The following is a 27,203-nucleotide window of genomic DNA, read 5'->3' as shown; positions in this document are numbered from 1 at the left end:
GTAACAACCAATTCTTATCCTTGACTGCCTTGGAATTTTACATCGTTGAACTTTAACTATTACTTTTTGATAATGACAAAAGGGGGAGTAGTTACGCATTAATTGATATGTCTCAAAACCTGAAACCACGCATAAGTTTGTTAATAAAGTTTGTTACATTTTTCTTAAATGTTTTATGCGGAGACTAAATGTTTTACAACCGAAAATAAATTTTCATATGTAAGGATAAGTAAAGAGTGCAATCTTAACTTAACCTTATGTGACCTAAGGGGAGAGCTTGCAAACCTCTTGTCCTAGAGAAAAATATGAAATCTTCTTTCAAATTAAAACAACTTAATCTTATACTAAATTAAAATATCATGGATAATACTTAAAGCTAAGGCTTTATGGAGTATCAATCTTAGGGAGAGCTTGCAAAACTCATAAACCTCAGAGAAACATGATAAATTAATTTAACAACAATTGTCAATTAATACTTATGTTTGTCATCATCAAAAAGTGGGAGATTGTTGGAACAAAATTGATTTAAAATTGTTGCCTCTAAATCCATTAAGGTTTTGATGATAACAAAGTATTAAATGTACAATTGGAGGTACTAAAAATTTATTTTGAGTGTGCAGAACTAATATACAGGCAAGCTCTGAAGCAAGATCAGAAGTTGATTCCCAGAGCTTCTCAGTGACTCAGAGGATAGAATCTTCAGAAGTTATGTATATCAGAGGATGAAGACCTCAGAACTTGTTAAACTCTGAAGTCAATCAAACTCTGATGTTTATCTTGGATTGTGTGAAGATTCGAAATTGAAGGTCAACTCTTTTACCAATGAAGAAAAGGACCCTTCAACCTTGATCAGAACAGCTTCTTACATTTTGCCTGTCCATAAGGGAGAACGTGACTTGTCTGGCTTCTTAGCTTAATAAGGAAAGTCTTCTCTGCACCAGGTCAAAGTTACTGAAACTCTTACTCAGTTTTAGTAACATCCAAACTGCATCAAGACAGATGCAAGAAGACAAAAGGTTATCTTCATCAACGGTCTTTTGCAACGACTCTTTTTCTCAGTAATATATATACTAGAAGAAGTGAATTGCAACATATAACACACGCACGAGCAATCTTTCATTCGCTAATACAAGCTCTCAACCTCTGAACCGATAATTCCACTCTTAGTCAAAATACTTTGAAGTCTTTGTGTACTCATTGTATTTAATCTTTAAGGTTCTTTAAGAGTATTGTATTACACTCACAAACTTTATTTACTTTCTTAAGTTTGAGAAGTCTCTTGTTGTGTGCTTGAGCTTTGTGGTGAAGTCTCTTGCTAACTGCTTGAGCAATTGTAATCTTGTGTGATTATAGTGAAATCCCTTGGAAGTGCAAGGGGACTGGACTACTCTCGTTTTGTGAGAGGAACCAGTATAAATTCTCTGTGTGTTGATTCTCTGTATCTCCTTTACTTGTTTTGTGATCATTCTAGTTTATCCGCTGCTAAGAACTTGTGTGATAAGTTGAAAAAGTTTTAACTTACCAAAACACAATTCAACCCCTCCTTCTTGTGTTTTCACACCTTCACTTCTCTCATAAAGTATTACCAACGCAAAATTGAATTTATTTATTTGTTAATTCAATTTTTGTTAATTTAATTTTATGAAATCACTTTTTTAACATCAAATTTTCAAAGATCTATAATATTACTCCCATAATCCCTTTTTATAAGAGTTACTTTGACTAAAATGTGCTATTCATTTATCTTGTTTTAACCATATTTTTTTAATAATATATAGATGTAAATATTAGCATATAATAAGATCTTCTTTAATTTGTTTTGATGAGTATTTTCAAAATATTAAGTTTTTATAATTTTTACTAATAGACAATTAAAGATATTAGTGCTCAAAATTGTGCATTGACATATGTACAGTGGTCAAACTATGTCTTATATTTTGGGACGGAGCGAGTTATAAGATATATATAGGGTGTGTTTCGCCCTACTTTTTTTTGGTTTAAAAGTCACTTTAAACTTAAAGTTGAAAATAAGAAATTTTAAGTTAAAGTTGAAGTTGTTTGGTATTTTTTATTTTTTTCAACTTAATTAGTACTTTTAAGTTACAATCTGTTTGGTGAAATATTTCTATATTTTTTTTGACATTGAAATACAAATTTATCATAAATAACATGAAATTCAAAGAGTTTAAGAAATAATTCATAACTAAAAAAAAAAATCATCACAATCTTATTGTAAAAAAAAAAAATCATCACAATCTTAAACGATTTTGTTTTCCAACAATCTAGTGGCTATTTGATTTCTAGCTCTATCCATATAGCTCCCATCTTGTACTCTTCTAAGATTGTGTGAACTCATATCTTCATTAGTATTTCTTTCTTCTTCACGCTCCGGTATATACCCACGGTTTTGACCACACTTGTTAAATTCCACATCTTCAACACCACATATTCGAATGAAGTTATGGAGCGCTGTTGTTGCAACTATGATCTTTTGTTGTTTGATTAGTGGAAATGGTCTCATATCACATAAAATATGCCACCTCTTCTTCCAAACGCCAATTGTTCTTTCAATGACATTTCTCAATGAAGAATGTGCATGATTGAATACTTCACGTATGCCTTCTGCTGGACTTCCATCTCTAAAATCAGGAATATGATATCTTTCACCTTTATATGGTGATAAATATTCTTTCATGTTTGGATATCCAGCATCAACTAAATAGTATTTTCCTATAAATATTTAAAACAAAAGTTATAGTTAGTTTATGTGAAAAAATGATTCTGATAAATATATAAATGACAAATTTTATTTATAACATAAATATTAGTCGTACCTTCAGGAGGATGAGGGAAAACACTTTTCATTTTTTCAATAACAGACGAAAGAATACGAGTGTCATGTGCAGTACCAGGCCATCCAACAACAACAAAAGTGATTAACATATCAAAGTTACACAATAACATGACGTTCTGTGTTGGATATCCCTTTCTTCCAATATAGGGAATTTGATCTTTAGTGGGAACAATTGCAGGAATATGTGTTCCATCTATAGCACCAATGCATCCTTCAAAGTATGGCCAATACCTTCGATCATCCTTGATTTTGGAGGGAATTTCTACAAAGTTAAAATCTGGAGGCTTCACAATTTCTTTTGCTAGTAAACATAAACTTTCTAGAACTTCAGTAAACTTCCTACTTACGGTCTCTCCCGACTTTCCAAATTTATTTTGAATATTTCGATTAGTTTCACTATGCGCACAACTCCAAAGAAACATAGCAAGTGCCTCCAATGATGTCATTTCTTTAGATGGGTGCAACCATCCCCTACTCATAATTTTTCAAGTTTCAATATAGCATGAGTTTCCATTCTAAACATGTTATAACTTTCACCTGGAGTGTTAAGAGTTTCTCGAACCCAAGTTCATCCATGAGAATAAAGAAATCTATTACCTTGCTTCAATAGGTACTTCATATAATAGTCATATGCAATTATTGCTGCCCCGTAACATATTTTATAAAACTTACATTTTCTTTTTTTAACTTTTCTTGAATGCTCATTGATTTGATTAGAAGACATCTGAAAATAATTTGAAAACAATGAAATTACCAAATGTTAATACATATAAATTAAAGTAGCTCAAATGCATAAACAGTAATGCAAAATCTCAACAAAAGTACCACAAAATAAAATAACAAATTAATTCGAAGCTTAAGCTTAAGCTAATTATTGGATAAAACATAAAGCAAGATCTAAACCTAAAGCATAAATCTCAAACTTAAGCTAATTATTGGATAAAGCATAAAGCAAGGTCTAAACCTAAAGCATAAATCTCAAGCTTAAGCTAATTATTGGATGATTTCTTTTCAGCATACTTGTATAGAATCCACTCTACCAAATCATCCTTAGATTCTTTTAAGGATATTAGCAAGACTCTATTTTGTTCATCTTTAAGCATTTCTAAAGCATAACTAAATTGTTGACTATTCAAAAAACCTTCATCCTTTGCTTTTTTCAATAATTTAACACAATCTGGAATAGAGTATTGGCCATGGACATGAGATGTAGCAACAATTCCAGCCTTTTCAACATCATTATGATCTTCAGCTGCTTCAACTAATCGCTCAAATGTTTTTCTCATTGCTGATGTTGTCCCAACCTTTGCCCTACCCTTTGCTGCCTTTTCTCCCATATTTGACACAATCTTTCTTTTCTTTTTGAATTGAGTATTTTCCACAAGGGTAAGGTCTTCATCATTATATCCACTATCATCAGATTTAATAATTTCATGTGGCACATTTGTCGTTGTATTATTGATATTAGATTCAGATGGAACACCCAAAGCCGGTGTCCATTGGTATTGACTTGTTGCCACTGCCTCCCCGAATATGAATTCCATTTCATCACGAAATTCTAAACCTTGATAGATAAATAAATAGATGATTGAGCATGACGTGGCATCTCTTAAATGAATTAAACAATTAATTATCATCATGATAATAAAAACAAGAATCAATTGACAAAAAAAATTAGTTAATCAAAATCTGAAATTACTTTTGTCAAAACATCTTACTGTAGTAGTTCTTAGAAATATATAAATAAATAAATAAAAGAAAGTTTTTAACATAATCAAGTGTCAATATCATTATTGTTCTCTTGAATCATTTGTAAATTAATTAGAGAAGGAGAAATTTTTAACTAATAAGTGACAATAAGAGTCATTCCCCAATTGTCTTATAAGAAATTTAAATACTTTTTTGGTACAGAAATTTAAATTCTATATACTTTAAGGTTATACTCCCTCCGATCATATTTATAAGCAAAAAAATACTTCAAATTTTGGTCACTAATATAAGCAAAAATTATAGGCAAATAAATGATTGTGCTGGTGAAGTCAACCGTCAAATTAATCGAAGTATTTTTTTTTTGGTTACATAATTAATCGAAGTATTAATTATCAAAGAAGCTGCTTTTTTGTCTTTAATTTTATGTAAAAGTTATACTCCCTTCTGTCACTATTATAAGCAAATTTGACTTTTTTGATACATTGGAAGAGTAATGTATTTGGTTCACAATATGGACTACATACATCACTTTTTCGATGTACCAAAAAAGTCAAATTTGCTTATAATAGTGACCGGAAGGAGTATTACAATTACTAAAATATTTTATAATATACTGTATTAATTTTGCATTGAGACTCTAGAATCATCTTAAAAAATAGAACAATTAATGAGGCTAATTTTGGAAAAATAACATTAAATAAAGTTGATTTTAGTAATTTGTACTTATATTTAAGACCAAAAAATTTTGTTGACTTTTACTTATAAATAAAGTATGAGAGAATAATCAGGAATAGTCAACTGTCAATTTAATGACATTTAATATTTTATCAAAAAAGTTTGGTCAATTTTTTTTTGTTGACCGCAACATTATGATTTCTCTCGAATCATATATAACTATAAAAAGAGAGATCAATACTAAACGATGATCCATCATTGTTTTACAAGATAATTGAAAAAATGATGAATATACTATTCATTTTCATGTATTTGGTGGCTTGCATTACCGGCCATCGAATTGATAGTATGCAAAACTCGGTGAAAGAGAATTTGGACATAGAGAGAGAGCTAAAGCTTATTAATAAAACTCCAGTCAAGAGTATTCATGTATTGCATACTCATCTTATATGATTCTTTATGTTAACTTGATTTTACTACATGCATGGTTTACTAATTGTTCTTTTGTTTTATTATGATTTCTATAGACAAAATATGGATACATTGTTGATTGTATTGATATTAATAAGCAACCAGCTTTTGATCATCCATTACTTAAGAATCATAAGTTGCAGGTATGCTCTCAAATGACAAAAATATAAATACATGAGCCTTATTTTTATTATTCTAATATTTGTTTTGGTAACTATATATATATATAGAGAAAACCCAAGTTTGCAAATAAAATCAGAAAAGATAATGTGATGAAATCATCAACGTCTGAGGCTATATTTGGGCTTGACGAGAAGGACCAATGTCCAAGTGGAAGTGTTCCTATTAGGAGGACAAACAAAAATGAACTCATCCGAGCCAAATCATATTTTAGCAATGTTCTACTTCAAAATTCTCCTGGTTTTCATGTAAGTTTATATACCTATCAATTTTTCTTAAAAACTTTGAATTAATTTGATGATGATGATGATGAATACATTTTATTAATTAATTTATAGGTTGCACAAGTAACACTCCGAACCGTGCCGAAATATTTTTCTTATTATGGAGTTGGTGGAACAAGTAGTATTTATAATTTAAAAGTTGAGAAGGATCAATCAAGTACAGCTATGATGTGGGTTCTAAAGGGACATATGGATAACTTGAATTTAATCGGTGTTGGATGGCATTGTTGGGTTTTGGGCTCCCTTCCTATGTGGAGAAAAGTCCAATTTTATTAGCCCATTATGTCTCACTTATATAAGTGGAGAGTGGTCATACTAGGGTTAGTGGGTGAGTAAATTTTGTGAGAGAACAACCTTCAAAAAGAGAGAAAAGAAGAGAGAAAACAATTCCCGTTTTTCTCAAACCAGTCCCACTAAAACTTCGATTCCCGATTCGTTAACCGTTGGATATCTCTCAAATTTGGAGGGCAGGTTCGCAACTCCAGAGGCTATCTTTTGACCGTTCGGATCGTCGAAACAAGGTCTGGTTCGTGAGATATTCAGTCCGCAATACAGCAGGTGTTTTGGGTATTTTCATCTTCTTGTTCTTGTTTTGTAAGCTTTAATGCTTTGTTGTGTAATTGGTTGTTAGCACTTATTTGTGCCTCACTTGGAGACTCTTTTGTACCCTTATTTGATTATAGTGGAGCTATTTCTTTGGTCTGGACGACCCGTGGTTTTTTACTCTCACATCGAGGGTTTTCCACGTTAAAATTCCGGTGTCTTTATTTTGCTTTATTGTCTGCCATATTATTTGTTGTTGATCCTCAAGGTTCTTACAAGTTTGGGGAATTTTATTTCCGCTGCGTATTGCTCGTTATTATTATTATTGTGCTAATTCCCCATCAGAGTGGTACCAGAGCTCTTGGTTAAGGGCAGTTTTACTTGTTTGAAAGATGGAGTCAAATACAAATATGAAGATGGTATTGTTGAATGGGTCTAATTACCATTTGTGGAAGGGCAAGATGAAAGACTTGTTATTTGTGAAGAAATTGCACTTACCGGTATTTAGTTCCGCAAAGCCGAAATCTATGTCTGATGAAGAATGGGAGTTTGAACATCAACAGGTATGTGGTTTTATTCGGCAATATGTTGAAGATAATATTTATAATCATATTGCTAATGAGATACATGCAAAAACTTTGTGGGAGAAGTTAGAGTCCTTGTATGCCTCTAAATCAGGGAATAATAAATTGTTCTTGTTGAATAGCTTCATAAGTTTGAAGTATAAGGAGGGGACTTCTATTTCAGATCACTTGAGTGAATTTCAGGGGCTCCTTGATTAGATGTCAGGAATGGGTATTAAATTTGAAGATGAACTTTTGGGACTATTTCTATTGCTATCTTTACCAGAGTCTTGGGAGACGTTTCGGGTTTCTATTACAAGTTCTGCTCCTAAAGGTGTTGTTTCTTTGGAAACGGCTAAGGGTGGTATTCTTAATGAGGAGATGAGAAGGAAGGCACAAGGTACTTCATCTCAATCCGAGGTACTTGTCACTGAAAATAGGGGGAGAAGTCAGAAGAAAGAACCGAAGGGTGGTAGAGAGAATAGCAGAAGCAAGTCCAAAGGGCGATACAAGAATATGGAGTGTAATTATTGTCATAAATCAGGGCACATACAAAAGTACTGTTATCAGTGGAGAAAAGATAACAAAGGCAAGAAGGGTAAGCAGAAACAAAGAGATCGTGAAGATCATGATGATGATCGTGTTACTACTGCTATCAATGATGATCTTGTTATTCTCCGTGATCATGAGTCCATTAATCTTGTATCAGATGAGAGCATGTGGATTGTTGACAGTGGTGCTACATTGCATGTTACACCGAGGAAGGAGTTCTTCACATCTTATACTTCCGGTGATTTTGGAGGGTTGAAGATGGGTAATGATGGTGTAGCTAAGGTAATTGGTGTTGGTGATATTTGCTTGCAAACCAACATGGGAATGCAATTGTTGCTTAGAGATGTCAAACATGCTCCGGATGTTCGTTTTAATTTGATCTCTGTGCATATGCTTGATGATTGTGGTTATGATAATCACTTTGGTTCTGGAAAGTGGAAACTCAGTAAAGGTAACTTGGTTGTGGCTAGAGGGGAGAAAACTTCTAAACTGTATTGGACAAAAGCTTTGGTTGCTAGAGACAGTGTGAATGTTATCGACATGAAAGCATCTTTGTGGCACCGAAGGCTTAGTCATATTAGTGAAAAGGGGCTGAATGTTCTAGCCAAAAAGGATGTGCTTCCAGGATTAAAGAATGCAGATTTGGAGAAGTGTTCTCATTGCATGACTGGTAAACAGACTAGAGTATCCTTCAAGAAGCATCCTCCCTCAAGAAAGTCAGAGTTGCTTCAATTGGTGCATTCTGATGTTTGTGGTCCATTAAAGGTAAAATCTTTTAGTGGTGCACTTTATTTTGTTACTTTTATTGATGACTGTTCCAGGAAACTATGGGTATATGCTATAAAGACAAAAGACCAAGTGTTGGAGAAATTCAAAGAATTTCATGCTTTGGTTGAGAGGCAATCAGGTAAGAAGCTGAAATGTGTTCGTTCTGATAATGGTGGTGAGTATTGTGGTCCCTTTGATGTCTATTGTAAGCAGCAGGGTATTGCACATGAAAAGACTCCTCCTAAAACTCCTCAGTTGAATGGTTTAGCAGAGAGGATGAATCGAACACTTGTTGAGAGAGTTAGATGTATGCTCTCTGAAGCTAAGTTGCCTCAACATTATTGGGGTGAAGCACTGTACACGGCGGTGCATGTTATTAATCTCACTCCTACTGTTGTTTTGAACAGTGAAGTTCCAGACAAAATTTGGTTTGGTAAGAATGTCAAATATGATCATTTGAGAGTCTTTGGTTGTAAGGCTTTTGTGCATGTTCCAAAGGATGAAAGATCCAAGTTGGATGCAAAGTCAAAACAATGTGTCTTCATCGGCTATGGGCAGGATGAGTTTGGTTACAAGCTTTATGATCCTATAGGGAATAAACTTATCAGAAGCCGCGATGTTGTGTTCATGGAAGACCAAACTATTGAAGACATTGATAAGGTGGAGAAAACTACACCCGAGAAAGATGTTAGTTTGTCTAATATTGATCCAGTTCGGTTGCCTGTTCATAATCTGGATACTATTGGTGGTGATGTTCAAAATGGTGAGCCACATGATTATGTTGATGATCAACAACTTGGAGAAGAGGTATATATTCCAGCTGATAATGATGAGGAGAATGATATGTCACAGGATGAGAATCTTGGTGAAGCTCCAGAATCATCTCAAGTTCAACTTAGGAGGTCCAACAGACAGAGACAACCTTCTACAAGGTATAATTCTGACGAGTATGTGACTTTGACTGATGAGGGTGAACCTGAGTATTTTCAAGAAGCCATGGAAAGTGATGAAAATCAAAAGTGGTTGGATGCAATGAATGATGAGATGAAATCCTTGCATGATAATCACACTTATGATTTAGTGAAGTTGCCTAAAGGCAAAAGGGCTTTGGAAAATAGGTGGATATATAGAGTCAAACATGAGAGTAACTCTGAGTCTCCAAGGTATAAAGCCAGATTGGTAGTGAAAGGTTTTCGTCAAAGAAAGGGTGTTGATTTTAATGAAATTTTCTCACCTGTTGTGAAGATGTCATCAATTAGAACCGTGTTGGGTTTGGCTGCTACTCTTGATCTAGAGGTTGAGCAAATGGATGTGAAAACGGCTTTCCTTCATGGTGATTTGGAGGAAGAGATCTACATGAAGCAACCCGATGGTTTTCAAGTTAAAGGCAAAGAAGACTATGTGTGTAGATTGAGAAAGAGCCTATATGGGTTGAAGCAAGCTCCAAGGCAGTGGTACAAGAAGTTTGAGTCTGTTATGTCTGAACAAGGATACAAGAAGACTACTTCAGATCATTGCGTCTTTGTTAGAAAATTTTCTAACGATGACTTCATTATCCTGTTGTTATATGTTGATGATATGCTTATTGTAGGGAAAAATATTTCTAACATTGACAGGTTAAAGAAGCAGTTGGGCGAGTCATTTGCCATGAAAGACATGGGAGAAGCTAAACAGATTCTTGGCATAAGAATCACGCGTGACAGAAAGGAGAAGAAACTTTGGATGTCACAAGAACACTATATCAAAAGAGTGCTGCAGAGATTCCAGATGGAAAATTCTAAGGCGGTAAGCACTCCTCTTGCTACTCATTTCAAGCTGAGTTCGAAACAAAGTCCTTCAAATGAAGATGAAACATTTGATATGAAACGTGTTCCTTATGCGTCTGCTGTGGGTAGTTTGATGTATGCAATGGTGTGTACAAGACCAGATATAGCACATGCTGTTGGTACAGTCAGTAGATTTTTGTCAAATCCAGGTAGAGAGCATTGGAATGCTGTAAAATGGGTTTTAAGGTATCTTCGTGGTACTACTTGTATGAGACTTTGCTTTGGGGGAGATAAGCCTACTTTGGAAGGGTACTCTGACTCAGATATGGCTGGCGACATTGATTCTAGGAAGTCTACGTCGGGCTACATGATTAAGTTTGCAGGGGGAGCTGTAGCTTGGCAGTCCAGATTGCAAAAGTGTGTAGCATTGTCTACTACAGAGGCAGAGTTCATTGCCATTACCGAAGCATGCAAAGAGTTGCTATGGTTGAAGAAATTCTTGCAGGAGCTTGGTTTTGTTCAAGACAAATATGTGTTATTTGTTGATAGCCAAAGTGCTATTCATCTTGGTAAGAATCCAACTTTTCATAATAGGTCCAAACATATTGATGTAAGGTATCACTGGATACGTGATGTTTTGGATGCTAAGTTGTTGGAACTAGTTAAGGTTCATACGGATGATAATGGTTCAGATATGATGACCAAGACGTTACCAAGGGGAAAATTTGAAGCATGTTGTGATATCGCCGGTTTGGCGATTTCCTCCACATAGTTGTGAGGGGGAGATTTGTTGGGTTTTGGGCTCCCTTCCTATGTGGAGAAAAGTCCAATTTTATTAGCCCATTATGTCTCACTTATATAAGTGGAGAGTGGTCATACTAGGGTTAGTGGGTGAGTAAATTTTGTGAGAGAACAACCTTCAAAAAGAGAGAAAAGAAGAGAGAAAACAATTCCCGTTTTTCTCAAACCAGTCCCACTAAAACTTCGATTCCCGATTCGTTAACCGTTGGATATCTCTCAAATTTGGAGGGCAGGTTCGCAACTCCAGAGGCTATCTTTTGACCGTTCGGATCGTCGAAACAAGGTCTGGTTCGTGAGATATTCAGTCCGCAATACAGCAGGTGTTTTGGGTATTTTCATCTTCTTGTTCTTGTTTTGTAAGCTTTAATGCTTTGTTGTGTAATTGGTTGTTAGCACTTATTTGTGCCTCACTTGGAGACTCTTTTGTACCCTTATTTGATTATAGTGGAGCTATTTCTTTGGTCTGGACGACCCGTGGTTTTTTACTCTCACATCGAGGGTTTTCCACGTTAAAATTCCGGTGTCTTTATTTTGCTTTATTGTCTGCCATATTATTTGTTGTTGATCCTCAAGGTTCTTACAAGTTTGGGGAATTTTATTTCCGCTGCGTATTGCTCGTTATTATTATTATTGTGCTAATTCCCCATCAGGCATGTGAGTTTCATTTTCTTCATTTATATATATATATATATATATATATATATATATATATATATATATATATATATATATATATATATATATTATTTATTTTTATTTTTAATTTTTTATTTGTGTGTATGATTTTTATTTGTGAGTTTCATTTTCTTCATTTATATATATATATATATATTTTTTTTTTAAATTTTTTATTTGTGTGTATGATTTGTCAATTTGATATTGTGTGTGTATATTCATTGATCTTAGGTAGCTCCATATATATACGAGGATGATGCAACTCACCTGTTTACAGTATGGACGGTAAGGATTTTGGTTACCGGACCATTTTATTTTTTTCTTACAATTTAGATTTTATAAATTCTACAATGCTTTTTTCAAGCTTTCTTTACATCTGCGGTTAATTATAAAAATACAAGTTTCATTTCTTTGATATATGTATGTTGTTAAAAAATACCAGACAGATAATTTCAAGAATACTGGATGTTTCAACTTGCTATGTTCGGGTTTTGTTCAAACTAATAAGAAAATCTACCTTGGTGGACGATTCGACAATACATCCATCTACGGTGGAGTGATGGCTGAAATCACATTTTCTATTATCCAGGTCAATTTTAAACCCTAAAACTTCCCACAATAATTAAGAAACGACGGCTATGTCATATTCACTAATATAGTTTGTCGATGTATCCAGGATCCCGACACAAAAAATTGGTGGCTAATTAATAAAAATCAGAATATTGGATATTTTCCGGCATCTTTATTCTCCAATTTGACCTCTGCGGGTCAAGTTGGGTGGGGTGGTAAAACAACAACTTCTCCTGGTAGTCCTAGTCCTCCAATGGGTTCTGGATATTTTCCGGATAATGTATTTAATCATGCATGTTATTTTAGGCATGTTACATTTCAAAATGACTCCAGACAAGACTTTGGACCTGAAGATTACTTGGTAGATACATTCTCTGACAAACCTAATTGTTACTCAGCTGAATACTATGGCAATGAAAGAAGTGATGTTGGATATTGTCTCCAATTTGGAGGACCTGGGGGTAGATGTAATGATTAATTTATATCATTATAAACTTTTTGCTGAGATTTGAATATAAATAAAATTATATTTAATTTACATCAAAGTTTTTAAATATTTATGTCATAATCTTGTTTATTTTTAACTTAAATTAGCTAAAATCTATGTTATTTAGTTTGCAAATGATTTACTTAAAATAATTTGGTCTCTAAAATACAATCTCGTACTTTTTATTAGTAGTCACGAGTAGTCACTAGTACAGTAAAGAGCCATTTATATTATTTAAATAAATATAAATAATGAATTTGTTTGAAAATTGAAGGATTATTATTATTATTTTATTTTTTTGCATTGAAATTGAAAGATTATTTAAAATAAGTTTAATTGTACTTTTGGTATCCCTATTTTGCAAGATCCACGATTATGGTCCTCCTATCTTAAAATCAAACAATTTTGCTCCCTATTTTGATTTTGTTTGCATTTTTGGTCCCCCACCCCATTTTTTAACAAGTTGTCAAGAAAAATGCTTATGTGGCAATACCATGTGGCAAATTAGGATTACACATCAACCAATATAATTTTTTAATTACAAATATAATTTAGAACAATTAAATAATTATAAAACACATAAAATAAACAATTAATAATTATAAATCAAATCTTTATGTATAAAACGGGAAATAAAACAATGCAACACCAAGATGATGAACAACACAATGTCGTATTATAAGACAAAGAAATTACAAAAGAAAAATTTAAATATATGCAAAACTCACTTATTTTAATAATAAAAGAGGGAAAAACAATTTAAAGAGGATAATTTTGGGTAAAAACTTACCATATACCACCCTCTACTGGATGTAGAAGAGGAGAAACTAAGTTAAAATAGAATTGGGACGGCTGTGAAAAAGTTCCTAAAGCCAACCATAGAAAGTTGAGAGAATATTTATTAAGGGTTAAAGAATGATTCTTAAAATTAAGGGTGTGTTTATTTAAACTTTAAAAAAAGAAAAATGTTAAATGGTATGGGACATTAGTTAATCTCATATATATTAATAAAAAAATTGTAGATTTAATACCTTAAAAATATAAAAAATTATCTTTCTAATATTACGGTGGCATAGATGTGTAGGTTGGGTTGGGATGCAGGGGGCGGTTGGTGGAGATGGAGGAGACGTATATTTGCGTGGGAGGAGGAGTCATTGGTAGAATGTTGTGCAATGTTGGAAATTTTGTTGTTACAGGGTACCGTACCGGATCAGTGGACATGACAACTTAATCCTGATGATGGTTACACAACCCAAGGAGTTTACCATATGTTCACTCATCTTACCCCTACTTCATCGATACTGCTTAAGATGTTATAATTTGCATTAAAATAGTGTCAATGAAGGTGTCGTTGCTTGCTTGGAGAATGTTAAATAACAGATTACGTACCGACAAATGATAATTTGATTCGACGATGTGTGGTGCTTACTAACGGTGCACTTTGCTCAGGAGGATGTGGTATTGGTGAAGACGTGGATCACTTGATGGTAGGATGTTTCAATTTTCATTTCTTTTGGAGCAAAATTATAAATTGGTTAGGTGTTTGATGACAAATCGTCACACTATCTAATCCATGCCTATTTTAGCAACATTAGGTACATTTTAGTAGGTTTTTAGCAATAAATATGAGAGAAATCTAACCAATTGCTTGATTACTTGATTTGCAAGAAAACAGGAAATATTGCAGGATTTGAATGAATTTCACTACGCTGGGGGCGTAGGCCATCACGCGCCGCGTGATGGAGCTAACAGAGAGCCAAGATCCTGACTTTGATCACGCGCGGCGTGATACCTTACCACGCGCGGCGTGAAGTCTTGATTGAAGATGAAGATTGCCTCTGACTTGATCACGCGCCGCGTGATTCTGTTATCACGCGCGGCATAGTTGATGAAATTGCAACCACGCGCGGCGTGGTGGATCTGGCGCGCGGCGTGGTTGCTTTCTGTATATATATTTTCTGCAGAATTCTGTTTCAGGGTTGGAAAATCTCTGCACTTTTCACTACATTCTGGTTTTGATACTTGAAGATCGTGATTCAACACTCCAGTGGGAGCTCCAAGCGCATCAGATCATGGATTCACAAGCCGTGGCGATGAAGCGAGGAAGCAATCGAAGAACGATGAGGAGCTAAACTCCTTCGGAGGTAGAATCTAGGATAGTTTAGGATGTAGTTCATCTAAATGTAACCTGCAATTGTGTAAGATCATACTCTCTTTATAGTGTTCATTCAATTCAATTCTGTTTCTAATGCTTTACAATCCTTCATTAGTGTTGTAATGATTTTGAGTTAAGTCACGTGCGAGAGTATTGATTTAATGTCTGAACTGAATTGTATTGAGCGCTCGAGTGTCTCCGGTCGAGAGATTGAGGCATAGAGTGTAGCGAACGATTGACGCGCGTTAATATCATTCGTTGTAGGTAGCTTCCGCCCGAGAGATCGGGGGAGTATCGACAACGAATAGAGTGGATTTTGACAAGAGATTGCGATTCACTAATTTGTCGATCTAGTTGTGAACACTTGAGTAGTTCTTATGACATTGTAGGTTGCATGCGGTTAGCTATAGTCTAGATGATTCCGATGATTCTACCTCACTTTCCTTATTATCAAGCACGTTTTCTAGCCAACCTTTACTCAACATACCCCCAATTTATGTGTATTTTCTGTGTAATGTCTATGAACACGATTCGATTAGTTTGATCACACAATCCCTGTGGATCGATATTTTTATTACTACGTGACTTTCGTGCACTTGCGAAATTAGTCATCAAGTTTTTGGCGCCGTTGCCGGGGATTGTGATTGATTCAACTAGGCAATAGTGTTCATATTTTCTGTGTTTTCTTCATTATTTTTCTGTTTTATATTTGTTTCCCGGAGCGTTCTACTTGTGTGTTTCATTGTGCATGCGGAGAACAGGTCCTCAAGAGCTGCAATTTGATCCAGAGATTGAAAAGACCGCTCGCGCAATTCGAAAGGCAAGAAGGGAAGCTCAAGCTTCAAGGGAAAGAGTTTTGCTAGGTGGTACACCGGACTGTCAAGGACAGAATTCTGCAACAATGGAAGAAGAACAGGTTCCACCGGTTCCTCAACCGCCAAGGCGTACCCTTGGTGATTATGGGAGGAGAGACAATGACGCGTTGGCAAACCAAGGCTTTCAGCCGGCGAATCCTGTCTCATTCGACATCAAGAACACGGTCCTTTCCGCCTTAAAAGAGAATCCGTATTCAGGTTCGGAAGCTCAATGTCCGAATTTACACTTGTCTCATTTCTATGAAGCCTGCGACTATACCGATCCGCCAGGGGTGAGCGAATCGGACAAAAGGCTGAGGTTATTCAAGCATTCTCTCACCGGCCGTGCTAAAGATTGGTTAGACACGATACCCGCCGGGACTATTGAAACTTGGAGACAGCTGGAGCGGAAGTTCTTAGATCGTTACTTTCCTATTCATAAGTTTCTAGAAAGAAGGGCTGAAATTAGCAACTTCGAACAAGCGGATGGTGAGACGTTGTATGATGCTTGGGAGAGGTTCAAGGTCTGTCTTAAAAGGTGTCCGAATCACGGTTTCGATGGCCACAATCAGATGCAAATGTTTACCCAAGGTTTGAGGGCTCAAACGCGAATGATACTTGATGCATCAGCCGGGGGATCGTTGAAGAACCGTGACGAAACTGAAGCGAGAGAATTGGTGGAAAGCATGGCTCAAAACGAGTATAGAGCTACCAATGATAGAGGAGCCAAAAAGAAAGGCGGAGTGTTGGAATTGGATACTCAAACTGCATTATTGGCACAGCAAAAGCTCATAACTAGCCAAATGGAAGCAATGATGAAGTTGCTGTCCAATCCACAAGTCCAAACTTCTCCGATAGGTAAAATTGACAATGTGCGCTGTGATTTTTGTTTGCAGGACCACCCTAATGGCGGATGCTTTCCGGAAGGTTCAGAGGAGGCTCGCTACTTGGCCAATTTTCGGAAGCCGTACAACAATAACAACAACGGTTCCGGGTGGGGGAATGGTATGCAAAGTCAAGGTGCACAGCAACAGCAGCAAAGGCCTCCATCAAGGATGGAAGAGACTCTAAATCAGTTCATGCTCATGACTCAAAGCAACTTTGAAGCGATGAAATCGAGTCAAGCAACCTCTAACAAGAATCATGAAGCTTCTATAAAGAATCTTGAGGTGCAAATGGGCCAGCTGTCAAGACAGTTCTCTATGTTGCAAAACCAAGGGGGTTTCGGTGGAAACACTCATGACAATCCGAAAAATGAAACTTGCAATGGAATCACCTTGAGGAGTAGAGAGATACCGGAAAGGCCAGCTGTAGAGAAGCCTTTGAAAAAGAAGGTCATTGAGGAAGAAGTTGAAAATAAGAAAGAGGGAGAAGTTGAAAATAAGAAAGAGGGAGAAGTAGAAAAGGAAACTATGACCAAGGAAGTTGAGATTAGTGAGGATGAAGTAGAAGAAGTTGAAAAACAGAGGGAGATAAAAGAAAAAGAGAGTAAGAAGGTGGAGAAAGATAAAGGAGTTGATGAATCGCCATATGCTAGGATGCCTTTTCCTAGGAGAAAGAAGGTTAAAAATCTTGAGCGGGAGAAGGAATTCAAGAAGTTTATGAAGGTGTTGAACAAGCTTGAGATGGCTATACCGTTAGTTGAAGCATTGGAGCAAATGCCAAGTTATGCGAAGTTTTTGAAGGAGCTGCTCACAAAGAAGAGAAAACCATTGGACGATGAAATGGTGAGTATGACTGAAGAGTGCAGCGCCCTCATTCAACGGAAGCTACCTCAGAAAAAGAAAGATCCGGGGAGCTTTACAATTCCATGTTCCATTGGAATGCTCACCATCGAAAAAGCTTTGTGTGATTTGGGTGCTAGCATTAATTTGATGCCGTTATCAATGATGAAGAAGATACCAGGAGCTGTAGCAAAGCCGACAAAGATGAGTCTCTCTTTGGCGGATCGATCGGTTGTGCATCCTGAAGGCATTCTCCATGATGTGTTGGTTAAAGTTGCTGGGTTTGTGTTTCCCGCGGATTTTGTGGTCTTAGACATAGAAGAAACTAGAGAGTGGGAACCTTTACTGCTTGGTAGACCCTTTTTAGCAACTAGCCGTGCCCTAATCGACGTAGAGATGGGGGAACTCATGCTAAGGACCGATGATCAGCAGGTCACGTTCAATGTTTTTGACAAGATGGAGTGTGATGATGGAGACCCACAATGTTTTAAAATCCAGGTTTATGATCATATTGTTAAACATGCACTTAAGTTACCTTGGAATGCACACTACTTGCCACATGGTGGCACTTCTTTTCCTTGACCCTTAGGGGCATGGAACGTCAAGCATCGGGACGTTAAACAAGCGCTGGTTGGGAGGCAACCCAACGGTTTTTAATGTTTTAGTGTGTGTTCTTTTGAAGTATGTAGGTAGGTACGCAGCTTTCGGCAGCAAACAGAGCAGAAACAGAGCACTGTCGAAGTGAACTACGCTGGAGGCGGGGTGCAGTCACGCGCGGCGTGGTGTATGAGGAGGAAAGAGCTGCCTCTGGAGTATTGGTCACGCGCCGCGTAATTGCTTCCTACGCGCGGCGTGATGCTGGAAGTGGATAAATGAGCTCTCTGACTAGTGATCACGCGCGGCATGGTACCTTTCACGCGCCGCGTGACCAAGGCAGAGAGGAAGGTGGATTTGATAAAGTTATCACGCGCCGCGTAAGGAGAGCTACGCGCGGCGTGATCAAGTCAACCTGACCGATGGAATTTGGTCAACATGACCGTTGGATCTTAGGGCCAGGAAGAAATTTTGAATTACATCACGCGCGGCGTGGGGTAAGCCACGCGCGGCGTCATGAGGTGACTTTGTTCTGATTATTTAAACCCTCAAGTTCTAGCTACAGACTCACCATTCATCAAGGTTCAGATTCACCTGCTTGGTTTTAGGCTTCAGATCTATCAATTTCACTAGAGCTCTTAAGTGCGATGTGAAGCCTAAAATCAGTGCAAGTGAATTCAGTAACCTTCATTTCATTAATTCAACTTTCATTTCAATTATTCAATCTCATGAGGGTTTTTCGCAGGTAGTAAGGTATACAGTCTGGTGCTTGGTTTTAGGCCTCAGATCCACCCATCTATCTCAGTATTTCAAAGGGATGTGAGTCCTAAAATCAATGCACGTGACTACTATTAACCTTCCCGTTCTTCAATTATAGATCGTGTACCGCTGTTGGTACGGATGTTCTTCTGCTGCTGCTGTTACTATTCTGCTACTCTATCTCTATCTTTACTTCATTGTCTTTTATTTGCTTGGTTTGTAATAATATTTGATATTGGCTGGATATTTTAATTGTGTACTCTAAATTTGAATCTTCTCTTGTTTAATTGTGGAACAGTTTTTACTTTTAGAATTTGTTTCAATATCTTGGCATGTTCTTTCTAGTCACTTGAGTATCAATTACTTGATTTTCTCCGTGTGTGATATGTGAAACTTGCAGTGCAATAGCTTGTTGCACTCATGTGATCAAGAGGCAAAGGAAGGGAACGCGCACTTTTTGACCGGTTCTTTGATTCGACCCAACCGTGAGGTATTGCGCCAAACACTCCTTTTTCTTCTATGTGTGATATCCACTCTTGTATTGTCTCTCGATTTTGCTTGTCGTCTTTTTATTTGATTGGTACTTTTGTAGCACACACGAGGCATGTTTCTTGGTACCTTTGAGCCTTTCTATCCACCCTTACTTATACTTATCCTTTGCTTAACCAATTTGAGCCGAAAAAGAATATGTTATTCTTGCAAAACCTTAAGAAATTTGTGATGAAAAAAGGAATGACTTTCTTGGAGGTTAGGCACCTAATTAGTGGTTGATGCGCATTGCTCACTACTAAGTTTGGGGTTGCTCTTTGGAATTAGCAACAAATAAAGTTTGGGGTGAGGGTACTAGAGAACTTACAAAAATGTTTTGATTGAAAAATTGAAAAATTTCAAAAGTTGCAAGGCAAAAGAGAAGAGAAAAGAAAGAAATGAAAAAAAAATGAAAAAAGAGATGAATGTGAAAAAAAAAATAGAAAAGAAGTACAAAAAGAGGTGATAGCCTTGAATTCAAAGAATTGCAAAACTTTGTTTGATGATTAAAAAAGTTCTCTAGTCCACTTTAGTTCAAATGGGGTTTGGTTTATGAATTTTTTGACCTTAGGGGGATCTAACTCCAAGTTTTTCTACTACTTATCCAAAAATGTCACCATCCACCCTAGCCAAGCCACGTTATAACCCTAAAAGACCTCTAAAGTGTGTGCACAAAGGGAACCGAATGAATTCTTAGATTACTTGCAAAATTATTGCTGACTTGCATTGATGTGTTGATTTGAGTGTATTACCAAAAGCTGAAGAGTGCATGTGAGTAGTGTGATGAAATCATAGAGCCTTGGTCGGAAAGTGTGAACTACTTGAAAATGTCTTGCGGGAACGAATGTGCAATTGAGCATTGTTTGCAGGTGGATCATTGATCATCAGGTGAGTCTCACGTATGTATGATTCGAGTGAATTTAAGGAAAATGCCAGGGTCTTGACACAAAAGCTTGAGGTAAAAGTTGTTTCCTTGAGGACAAGGAAAGGTTTAAGTTTGGGGTTGTGATGACAAATCGTCACACTATCTAATCCATGCCTATTTTAGCAACATTAGGTACATTTTAGTAGGTTTTTAGCAATAAATATGAGAGAAATCTAACCAATTGCTTGATTACTTGATTTGCAAGAAAACAGGAAATATTGCAGGATTTGAATGAATTTCACTACGCTGGGGGCGTAGGCCATCACGCGCCGCGTGATGGAGCTAACAGAGAGCCAAGATCCTGACTTTGATCACGCGCGGCGTGATACCTTACCACGCGCGGCGTGAAGTCTTGATTGAAGATGAAGATTGCCTCTGACTTGATCACGCGCCGCGTGATTCTGTTATCACGCGCGGCATAGTTGATGAAATTGCAACCACGCGCGGCGTGGTGGATCTGGCGCGCGGCGTGGTTGCTTTCTGTATATATATTTTCTGCAGAATTCTGTTTCAGGGTTGGAAAATCTCTGCACTTTTCACTACATTCTGGTTTTGATACTTGAAGATCGTGATTCAACACTCCAGTGGGAGCTCCAAGCGCATCAGATCATGGATTCACAAGCCGTGGCGATGAAGCGAGGAAGCAATCGAAGAACGATGAGGAGCTAAACTCCTTCGGAGGTAGAATCTAGGATAGTTTAGGATGTAGTTCATCTAAATGTAACCTGCAATTGTGTAAGATCATACTCTCTTTATAGTGTTCATTCAATTCAATTCTGTTTCTAATGCTTTACAATCCTTCATTAGTGTTGTAATGATTTTGAGTTAAGTCACGTGCGAGAGTATTGATTTAATGTCTGAACTGAATTGTATTGAGCGCTCGAGTGTCTCCGGTCGAGAGATTGAGGCATAGAGTGTAGCGAACGATTGACGCGCGTTAATATCATTCGTTGTAGGTAGCTTCCGCCCGAGAGATCGGGGGAGTATCGACAACGAATAGAGTGGATTTTGACAAGAGATTGCGATTCACTAATTTGTCGATCTAGTTGTGAACACTTGAGTAGTTCTTATGACATTGTAGGTTGCATGCGGTTAGCTATAGTCTAGATGATTCCGATGATTCTACCTCACTTTCCTTATTATCAAGCACGTTTTCTAGCCAACCTTTACTCAACATACCCCCAATTTATGTGTATTTTCTGTGTAATGTCTATGAACACGATTCGATTAGTTTGATCACACAATCCCTGTGGATCGATATTTTTATTACTACGTGACTTTCGTGCACTTGCGAAATTAGTCATCAGTGTTCATGGTCGGCCTTTTTCTACTGTTATTACGGAACAAGCGGCTCAATTTTGTATAACTTCGTCTTTGTTTGGCAAGGAGGCAGATACGTGGCTTCAAGTAATTTGGTTTGCTAGTTGTTGGTATCTTTGGAAAGCTAGAAGAAAAAAAAAAGGGTACATGTTCGCTCAAAAAAACACATCTCTAAAGGGCATGATTGATAAGGTGAAAGTGCTATCTTGGTGGTGGCTGAAGTCGCGTAAATTTTTTTATTATTATCTCATGCACATGTGGTTGACTAGCTAATCCTCTATTTTGTTTAGGGACCGGATTAGCAATATTGCTTGACTGTAGCGTAACTTTATTTTGTGTTGTAAATATTTTTGTTAGGCACAACTTGTGTTTAATCTTTTAATATATTTCAATTAGCTTCTTCAAAAAAAAAATGTTTTGTGGCATTAAAAAAAAATGAGATATATATTAACCGAATAATCTACTCAGCATAAGGCGTGTCGAAAAGACTACAAAAGATTACACAATGACAAGAACAAGTAACAACATGAGAACTAATATATGCCTAAACAAATACGCGGGCTCGACCACCAACTATGGTAGTTTGAGACTAAATTAAAGTTCATAATCTTCAACCACCGATAAAAATAAAGTTTGACTTTGTCCAACAATTGAGGTATGGAGCACTCTGAATTTTTGAATAGTCTCTGATTTCTTTCATTTCACACAACAGACACACTTACGACCCAAATGAGCTGCATGAAAGATCGCCGCACACAGAAACCGCCTGAAGAGGAAGTAAACTGAATAAAATGTTCCGATAAATAACACTATTAAATGAAATGGGCATTATTTAACATTGACACACCATTAAATAAATGATTTTGGCTTGAAAAAGTTTAGATATAGATTTAAAAAAAAAAATTAAAACTACTTTTCGTTTATTTACTATACCTTCGTTTTTTTTTTAAGAAAATAGATATTCTTCAAAAGCTATTATAGGATTAACTTTATATTTTGGGTTTTTTTTTTTTTGACTAAAAATAAAGGATATTCATTCATTCAAACTGATAGTGTACATCGATGTAATACAAATTTGCTAAAAACAAAAAGGATGAATCTGCAAACAAACTCACAGCATCCATGTTAATAGCATAAAACGGCAAATTACATAAGCCTACATATATGACTATATTGATATTGAAGTGTCTGGAATGTGCCCCCAGATCTGCAGCGTTGATGACACAAAAGTCGACATTGGATAGATTTGTACTTGATCGGATCTAATCCTTCAACCCGAAACAAATGAACACCGCACAATGACGGGAAAACAAAATACACCGCACAGAGACGGCACAACAGAATACACCGCACAAGGACGGGATAACAAATAACACAAAACCAAACAAATATGTGAAAAATCACACTTATTTAATAACGAGAAAGAAAAAACAATTTGGAGGGGTGATTTTAGGTCAAAATTTGACCTGAAATCACCCCTCTTTGATAAACTAAGAAGAAGAAAAAAGGTGACGGCTAGGGTTAGAACTTAGGAGATGAGAGAAAAAGAGAGAAACTTTGTAACTTTATATTTTGGGGTTAAAAATAATTTTATTTACAAAATAATTTTCTAAAAAATCTATTACAAACACTATCAAAATAATATAATAAATTTTTTTAAAAAAGAATAGATTTTTTCTTAAAAATTCCAAAACAAAGTGACCATTAATTCATCACTCGTAGTCTGATTCCAAACATCATTTTTGGATAATGCAAAAAATTTATTTGGTTACATTTGAGAGCTTCAGGTATTGGAGGAGTAAAATTATAGCAATTCGGTTGTTGGCATTGTCTAATTGGATGAGCATTAAATGACACAAAATGTGGAATTTGTGGCACATTTAATTGAGTGAAAAATATTTGACAAATAGAGTGAACGGACTGGAATTGTGAGTATGTTGATGAGCTGGAGAATGGAAATATACTCTGAAAATATTTGCATATGTATGTATTAGTGTTGTTCATCAAGGTATTCTCATCAACTAGTTAAAGGGTCAAAAAAAAAAGGTGATATTTTCAATATACATTTTTTTTGTTTCCTTAACTAATGTCTCAAGAACATAACTATATGTTATACATGTGTATAAAAAGGTTTATTACACAAGTAATAAAAAAAAATTCTATTAAGGAAAATGTTATTATTTGCCATGATATAAAACTAATTAATCTAAAAATAATATCGACATTTCCTTCCCATGCATATTCAACTTTGTAATTTGATTGTGTCAAACCACTACAGTAATAGTAAACATAGGTTCTTTTAGCTTGGACCAAAACTGACTATTGGTGCATCCTGAATCCTTTATATGCTTGGTACTAGAGGAACTGGAACAAAGATTACCTACAAAACAAAAAATAAAAAATAAAAAGTTAGAATAGATAAAATATATCTGAAATTATAAATAGAAAAAATCGAGATTGAAGGAACCTCGGTTCAATATGTGCTGGGAAGCCGGCACCCTCCTCTGACGACGAAGAGGAGAGACCTGACTCCAAATCCTCCTCCTGCTGTGGCGGCATAACCACAAGCTGCAGATCAGCCGTCGGGGCACTCCCTATCTTCCAGACAACTATCACTACCAACACGATCACAAGCACCGCCAATGTGATGATGACCGCGGGTATAATCCACTGCGGGGTGTGTGTGTTTTTGTCCGGGTGTGGAAAATCATAAAAGTCATAGGTCACGGCACCGGAGAGTGAGGAAGCAGGGGACCTCGAAAATGGTGAAAATATAAAATATAAAATTGAGTCCATTATATGATAGGTCAAAATCTATAATAATTACTCGTATATATATATATATATATATATATATATATATATATATATATTAATATTTTTTTTTTTGACAAATCATTATATTAATACTTTTTTTTTTACAGAAAATTGATCATTATATTAATATTTCCACACAATAATATAAATTAGATGCATGCTAGTAATAAAATTAATTTGATATCCATACAATTATAGTAAAAAAGAAAGTTGGAGTTGTTATAGATGTGATATTTGTGTAATGTTTAGTTGAGTTCAGTAACGCCAAGTAAGTATTTAGAGAAAAGAAGTACCCATTGAAACAATAAAAATATCATGAGAGAGAGAGAGAGAGAGAGATAATTTATCGCCGAGTCACTTCAACGGTCTTCGATAGTTCTATGGATATCTAAAATATGAACGAGATGGATGTTTATTATCCCAACTTTTCTAGTTAGTTCCAATCATTATCAGAAAGGAAGGAATTTTTTTACAAAGTTTTCTCGTGTCTAGTGGTCTAGAGCTTTTGAAGAATGTGAATCAGGGCATATTATTGATCCCACTTTCATGTTGTTTTGGCCTTTAGGAAGAAAAATTCAATTAATTAATATGGCAATGGAGAAATTCAATTAATTAATCACTGTAAATACAGAAAGTGGTAAACAAAAACGAGTCAGACTACCATCAGTTAGAAAGGTGCACAATTAGTTAGCAAGTCAGATAAATAGATATGTGAGAAATTGGTGCAAAATTTAAAAATGAGGGGGTGCAAAACGGAAACAGCCAAGAATAATAGGCATGAATGGCTATAATAAGAGAAATGAAATTAAATATAGTACTCACTCCATTTCGACCGGTGGCAGGCGGCGGTGGTATGTATATGTGAAAGTCAATGGTAATTCACCGTTGTTGCAGAACCAGCTCAAAGAAAGATGAAGATAGAGCTACTCAGCTTAGGTGCAGATGAGCCTAAAATCAATCAAATTTTATTACTCACAAAAACTGTTTATTACAAAATATTGATCCACTGTATATACAATGTGTGAATCAATGCTAACTAATAAATTATAAAAAAAATAAAATCGAGAAAGATAGTTACAAAAGAAACTAACTCTAAAAAACTAGAGAAAGAGGAAAACAATACTTACGGAAGTTAGATTACTTAGGAAGCAAGTAACTATCTCTATTACTCACTTCAACTTTCAAAGTACGGTCGAGAGAATCCTTAGAAACAAAATGAATTGTATTCGTATTATCAATATTCATGATGTTCCTTGGCAGATTTTATAAATATTTTTTTTACTTAAAATGGAAATGTAAACTTGAACAAGAAAGGTTTTTTGGTTTTTATTGAAAAAATTGAACACGAAAGGTGATTTGAAGATGGAGAAGATGAATGAAAAAGGAAAGAAAAGGAGAAGGGAGGACCCAGCTACCTAGCTACTCTTTCTGTCTATCACTTTATACTACAAAAATAACATACGAGGTTTCTAATATTGTCTTGTCATTTTAATTTTTTTTATCCAAAAAAAAAAATATATGAGAGAATAATTACAAAAAAATATCAAAAAATAACATTAATTGGATGAGAGAATAATTTAAATTTTTTATGAAAAAAATGGATGAGAGAATAATTTAATTTTTTTGTTGATTTTAATAATTTAAGGAGTAAACTTGTAACATTTCACTTTAACTATTAATGGTGATAATTTAATATGGGGCATTATAAAATTGGTGAGAGAGTATGCATTAATCCTTCCATTTAATTTTCATCGTTATCCAAAAACCTACTTATTCCCTCCGAACACATGTGTTGCATTTATTTCACTTTTACACTTTTCAAAATGGGTACTCCCTCCGGTCCTTTTTATAAGAAACACTTTGGAATTTTTATTTGGTCCTTTTTATAAGAAACACTTTGACACAATTCCATTTGTACCCTTATTAAATACAATCAAATAATTCATTATAATGCTAGTGCATTAATTAGAGAAGTCTATTTCTCATACTAGTCAAAGGTTAGTTTTGGAATATAACATAAAATGATAGAATCATTAATGAGAAAATTTACCGTCCTTGGTCTGTGTGATTTTGTCAAAGTGTTTCTTATAATAAGGACCGGAGGGAGTAATATAGTAAACTTAACTCATGTGTTGCATTAAATCAAAAAAATTAACTACACTTAACTAAATTTCTTAAACACCGCATAAACAATATTTTTTTTGCTTATATTTATGTCCGGATGGAGTACTTTTTAAGATAGAACAATACAGTACTGCCCTAATTCCTTCCAATTCTATTAAACATTGCACAACATCTTCTTCTTCTTTTAGAGTAAATCAAAAGATTATTTTCTTAAAATGTAAAGAATTATAACAAAAAAATGAAACAAATTTATATCACTATGATGGATCATTTGAGAATGAATGAAACTTACATTTTGCATAAACACAAATATCGCCGTACCAATTATGTGCAGGTGGTGGAGAGATAGAGGGTAGGCTATCATCTTTAAACTCAAATAAAAATATCAATTCGATCTTCTTCTTTTTTTTGACACAAATTCGATCTTTAGAATTTCATATGTAATCAAAGTAGCATCGAATAAAACTAAAACATAAAAATTACTCAACCAAAATGGGCAACCTG

At 35.4% G+C, this 27,203-nt stretch overlaps 3 protein-coding genes across 3 annotated transcripts; 2 read left to right on the top strand and 1 right to left on the bottom strand.

The window, feature by feature from the left end:
* Positions 1-3,816: 3,816 nt before the first annotated feature.
* On the bottom strand, positions 3,817-4,491 carry LOC123922607. The gene has a single exon (XM_045975305.1). It carries the CDS (start codon positions 4,489-4,491, stop codon positions 3,844-3,846), a length of 648 nt encoding a protein of 215 aa, XP_045831261.1. The 3' UTR covers positions 3,817-3,843.
* Positions 4,492-5,521: 1,030 nt separating this feature from the next.
* LOC123922606 lies at positions 5,522-6,450 on the top strand. The gene is made up of 4 exons (XM_045975304.1): positions 5,522-5,668; positions 5,767-5,853; positions 5,941-6,138; positions 6,229-6,450. The coding sequence occupies exons 1-4, from the start codon at positions 5,522-5,524 to the stop codon at positions 6,448-6,450; spliced, it is 654 nt and encodes a 217-aa protein (XP_045831260.1).
* A 5,810-nt stretch (positions 6,451-12,260) lies between these two features.
* Positions 12,261-12,890, top strand: LOC123922605. Its single transcript, XM_045975302.1, has 2 exons — positions 12,261-12,431; positions 12,519-12,890. The coding sequence occupies exons 1-2, from the start codon at positions 12,261-12,263 to the stop codon at positions 12,888-12,890; spliced, it is 543 nt and encodes a 180-aa protein (XP_045831258.1).
* The last annotated feature ends 14,313 nt before the right edge of the window (positions 12,891-27,203 follow it).

This window comes from Trifolium pratense, linkage group LG4, assembly GCF_020283565.1.
Source record: "Trifolium pratense cultivar HEN17-A07 linkage group LG4, ARS_RC_1.1, whole genome shotgun sequence".
Lineage (NCBI taxonomy): Eukaryota > Viridiplantae > Streptophyta > Magnoliopsida > Fabales > Fabaceae > Trifolium > Trifolium pratense.
This window is presented reverse-complemented; position numbering and strand designations above follow the sequence as displayed.

Bases quoted from the DNA above. Each gene is read 5' to 3' on its own strand.
- LOC123922607 (XM_045975305.1), bottom strand. From the start codon at position 4,491: ATGATAATTAATTGTTTAATTCATTTAAGAGATGCCACGTCATGCTCA.
- LOC123922606 (XM_045975304.1), top strand. From the start codon at position 5,522: ATGATGAATATACTATTCATTTTCATGTATTTGGTGGCTTGCATTACC. The intron at 5,854-5,940 runs GTATGCTCTCAA...ATATATATATAG, and splicing joins TTAAGAATCATAAGTTGCAG to AGAAAACCCAAGTTTGCAAA. The intron at 6,139-6,228 runs GTAAGTTTATAT...ATTAATTTATAG, and splicing joins AAAATTCTCCTGGTTTTCAT to GTTGCACAAGTAACACTCCG.
- LOC123922605 (XM_045975302.1), top strand. From the start codon at position 12,261: ATGTATGTTGTTAAAAAATACCAGACAGATAATTTCAAGAATACTGGA. The intron at 12,432-12,518 runs GTCAATTTTAAA...CGATGTATCCAG, and splicing joins TCACATTTTCTATTATCCAG to GATCCCGACACAAAAAATTG.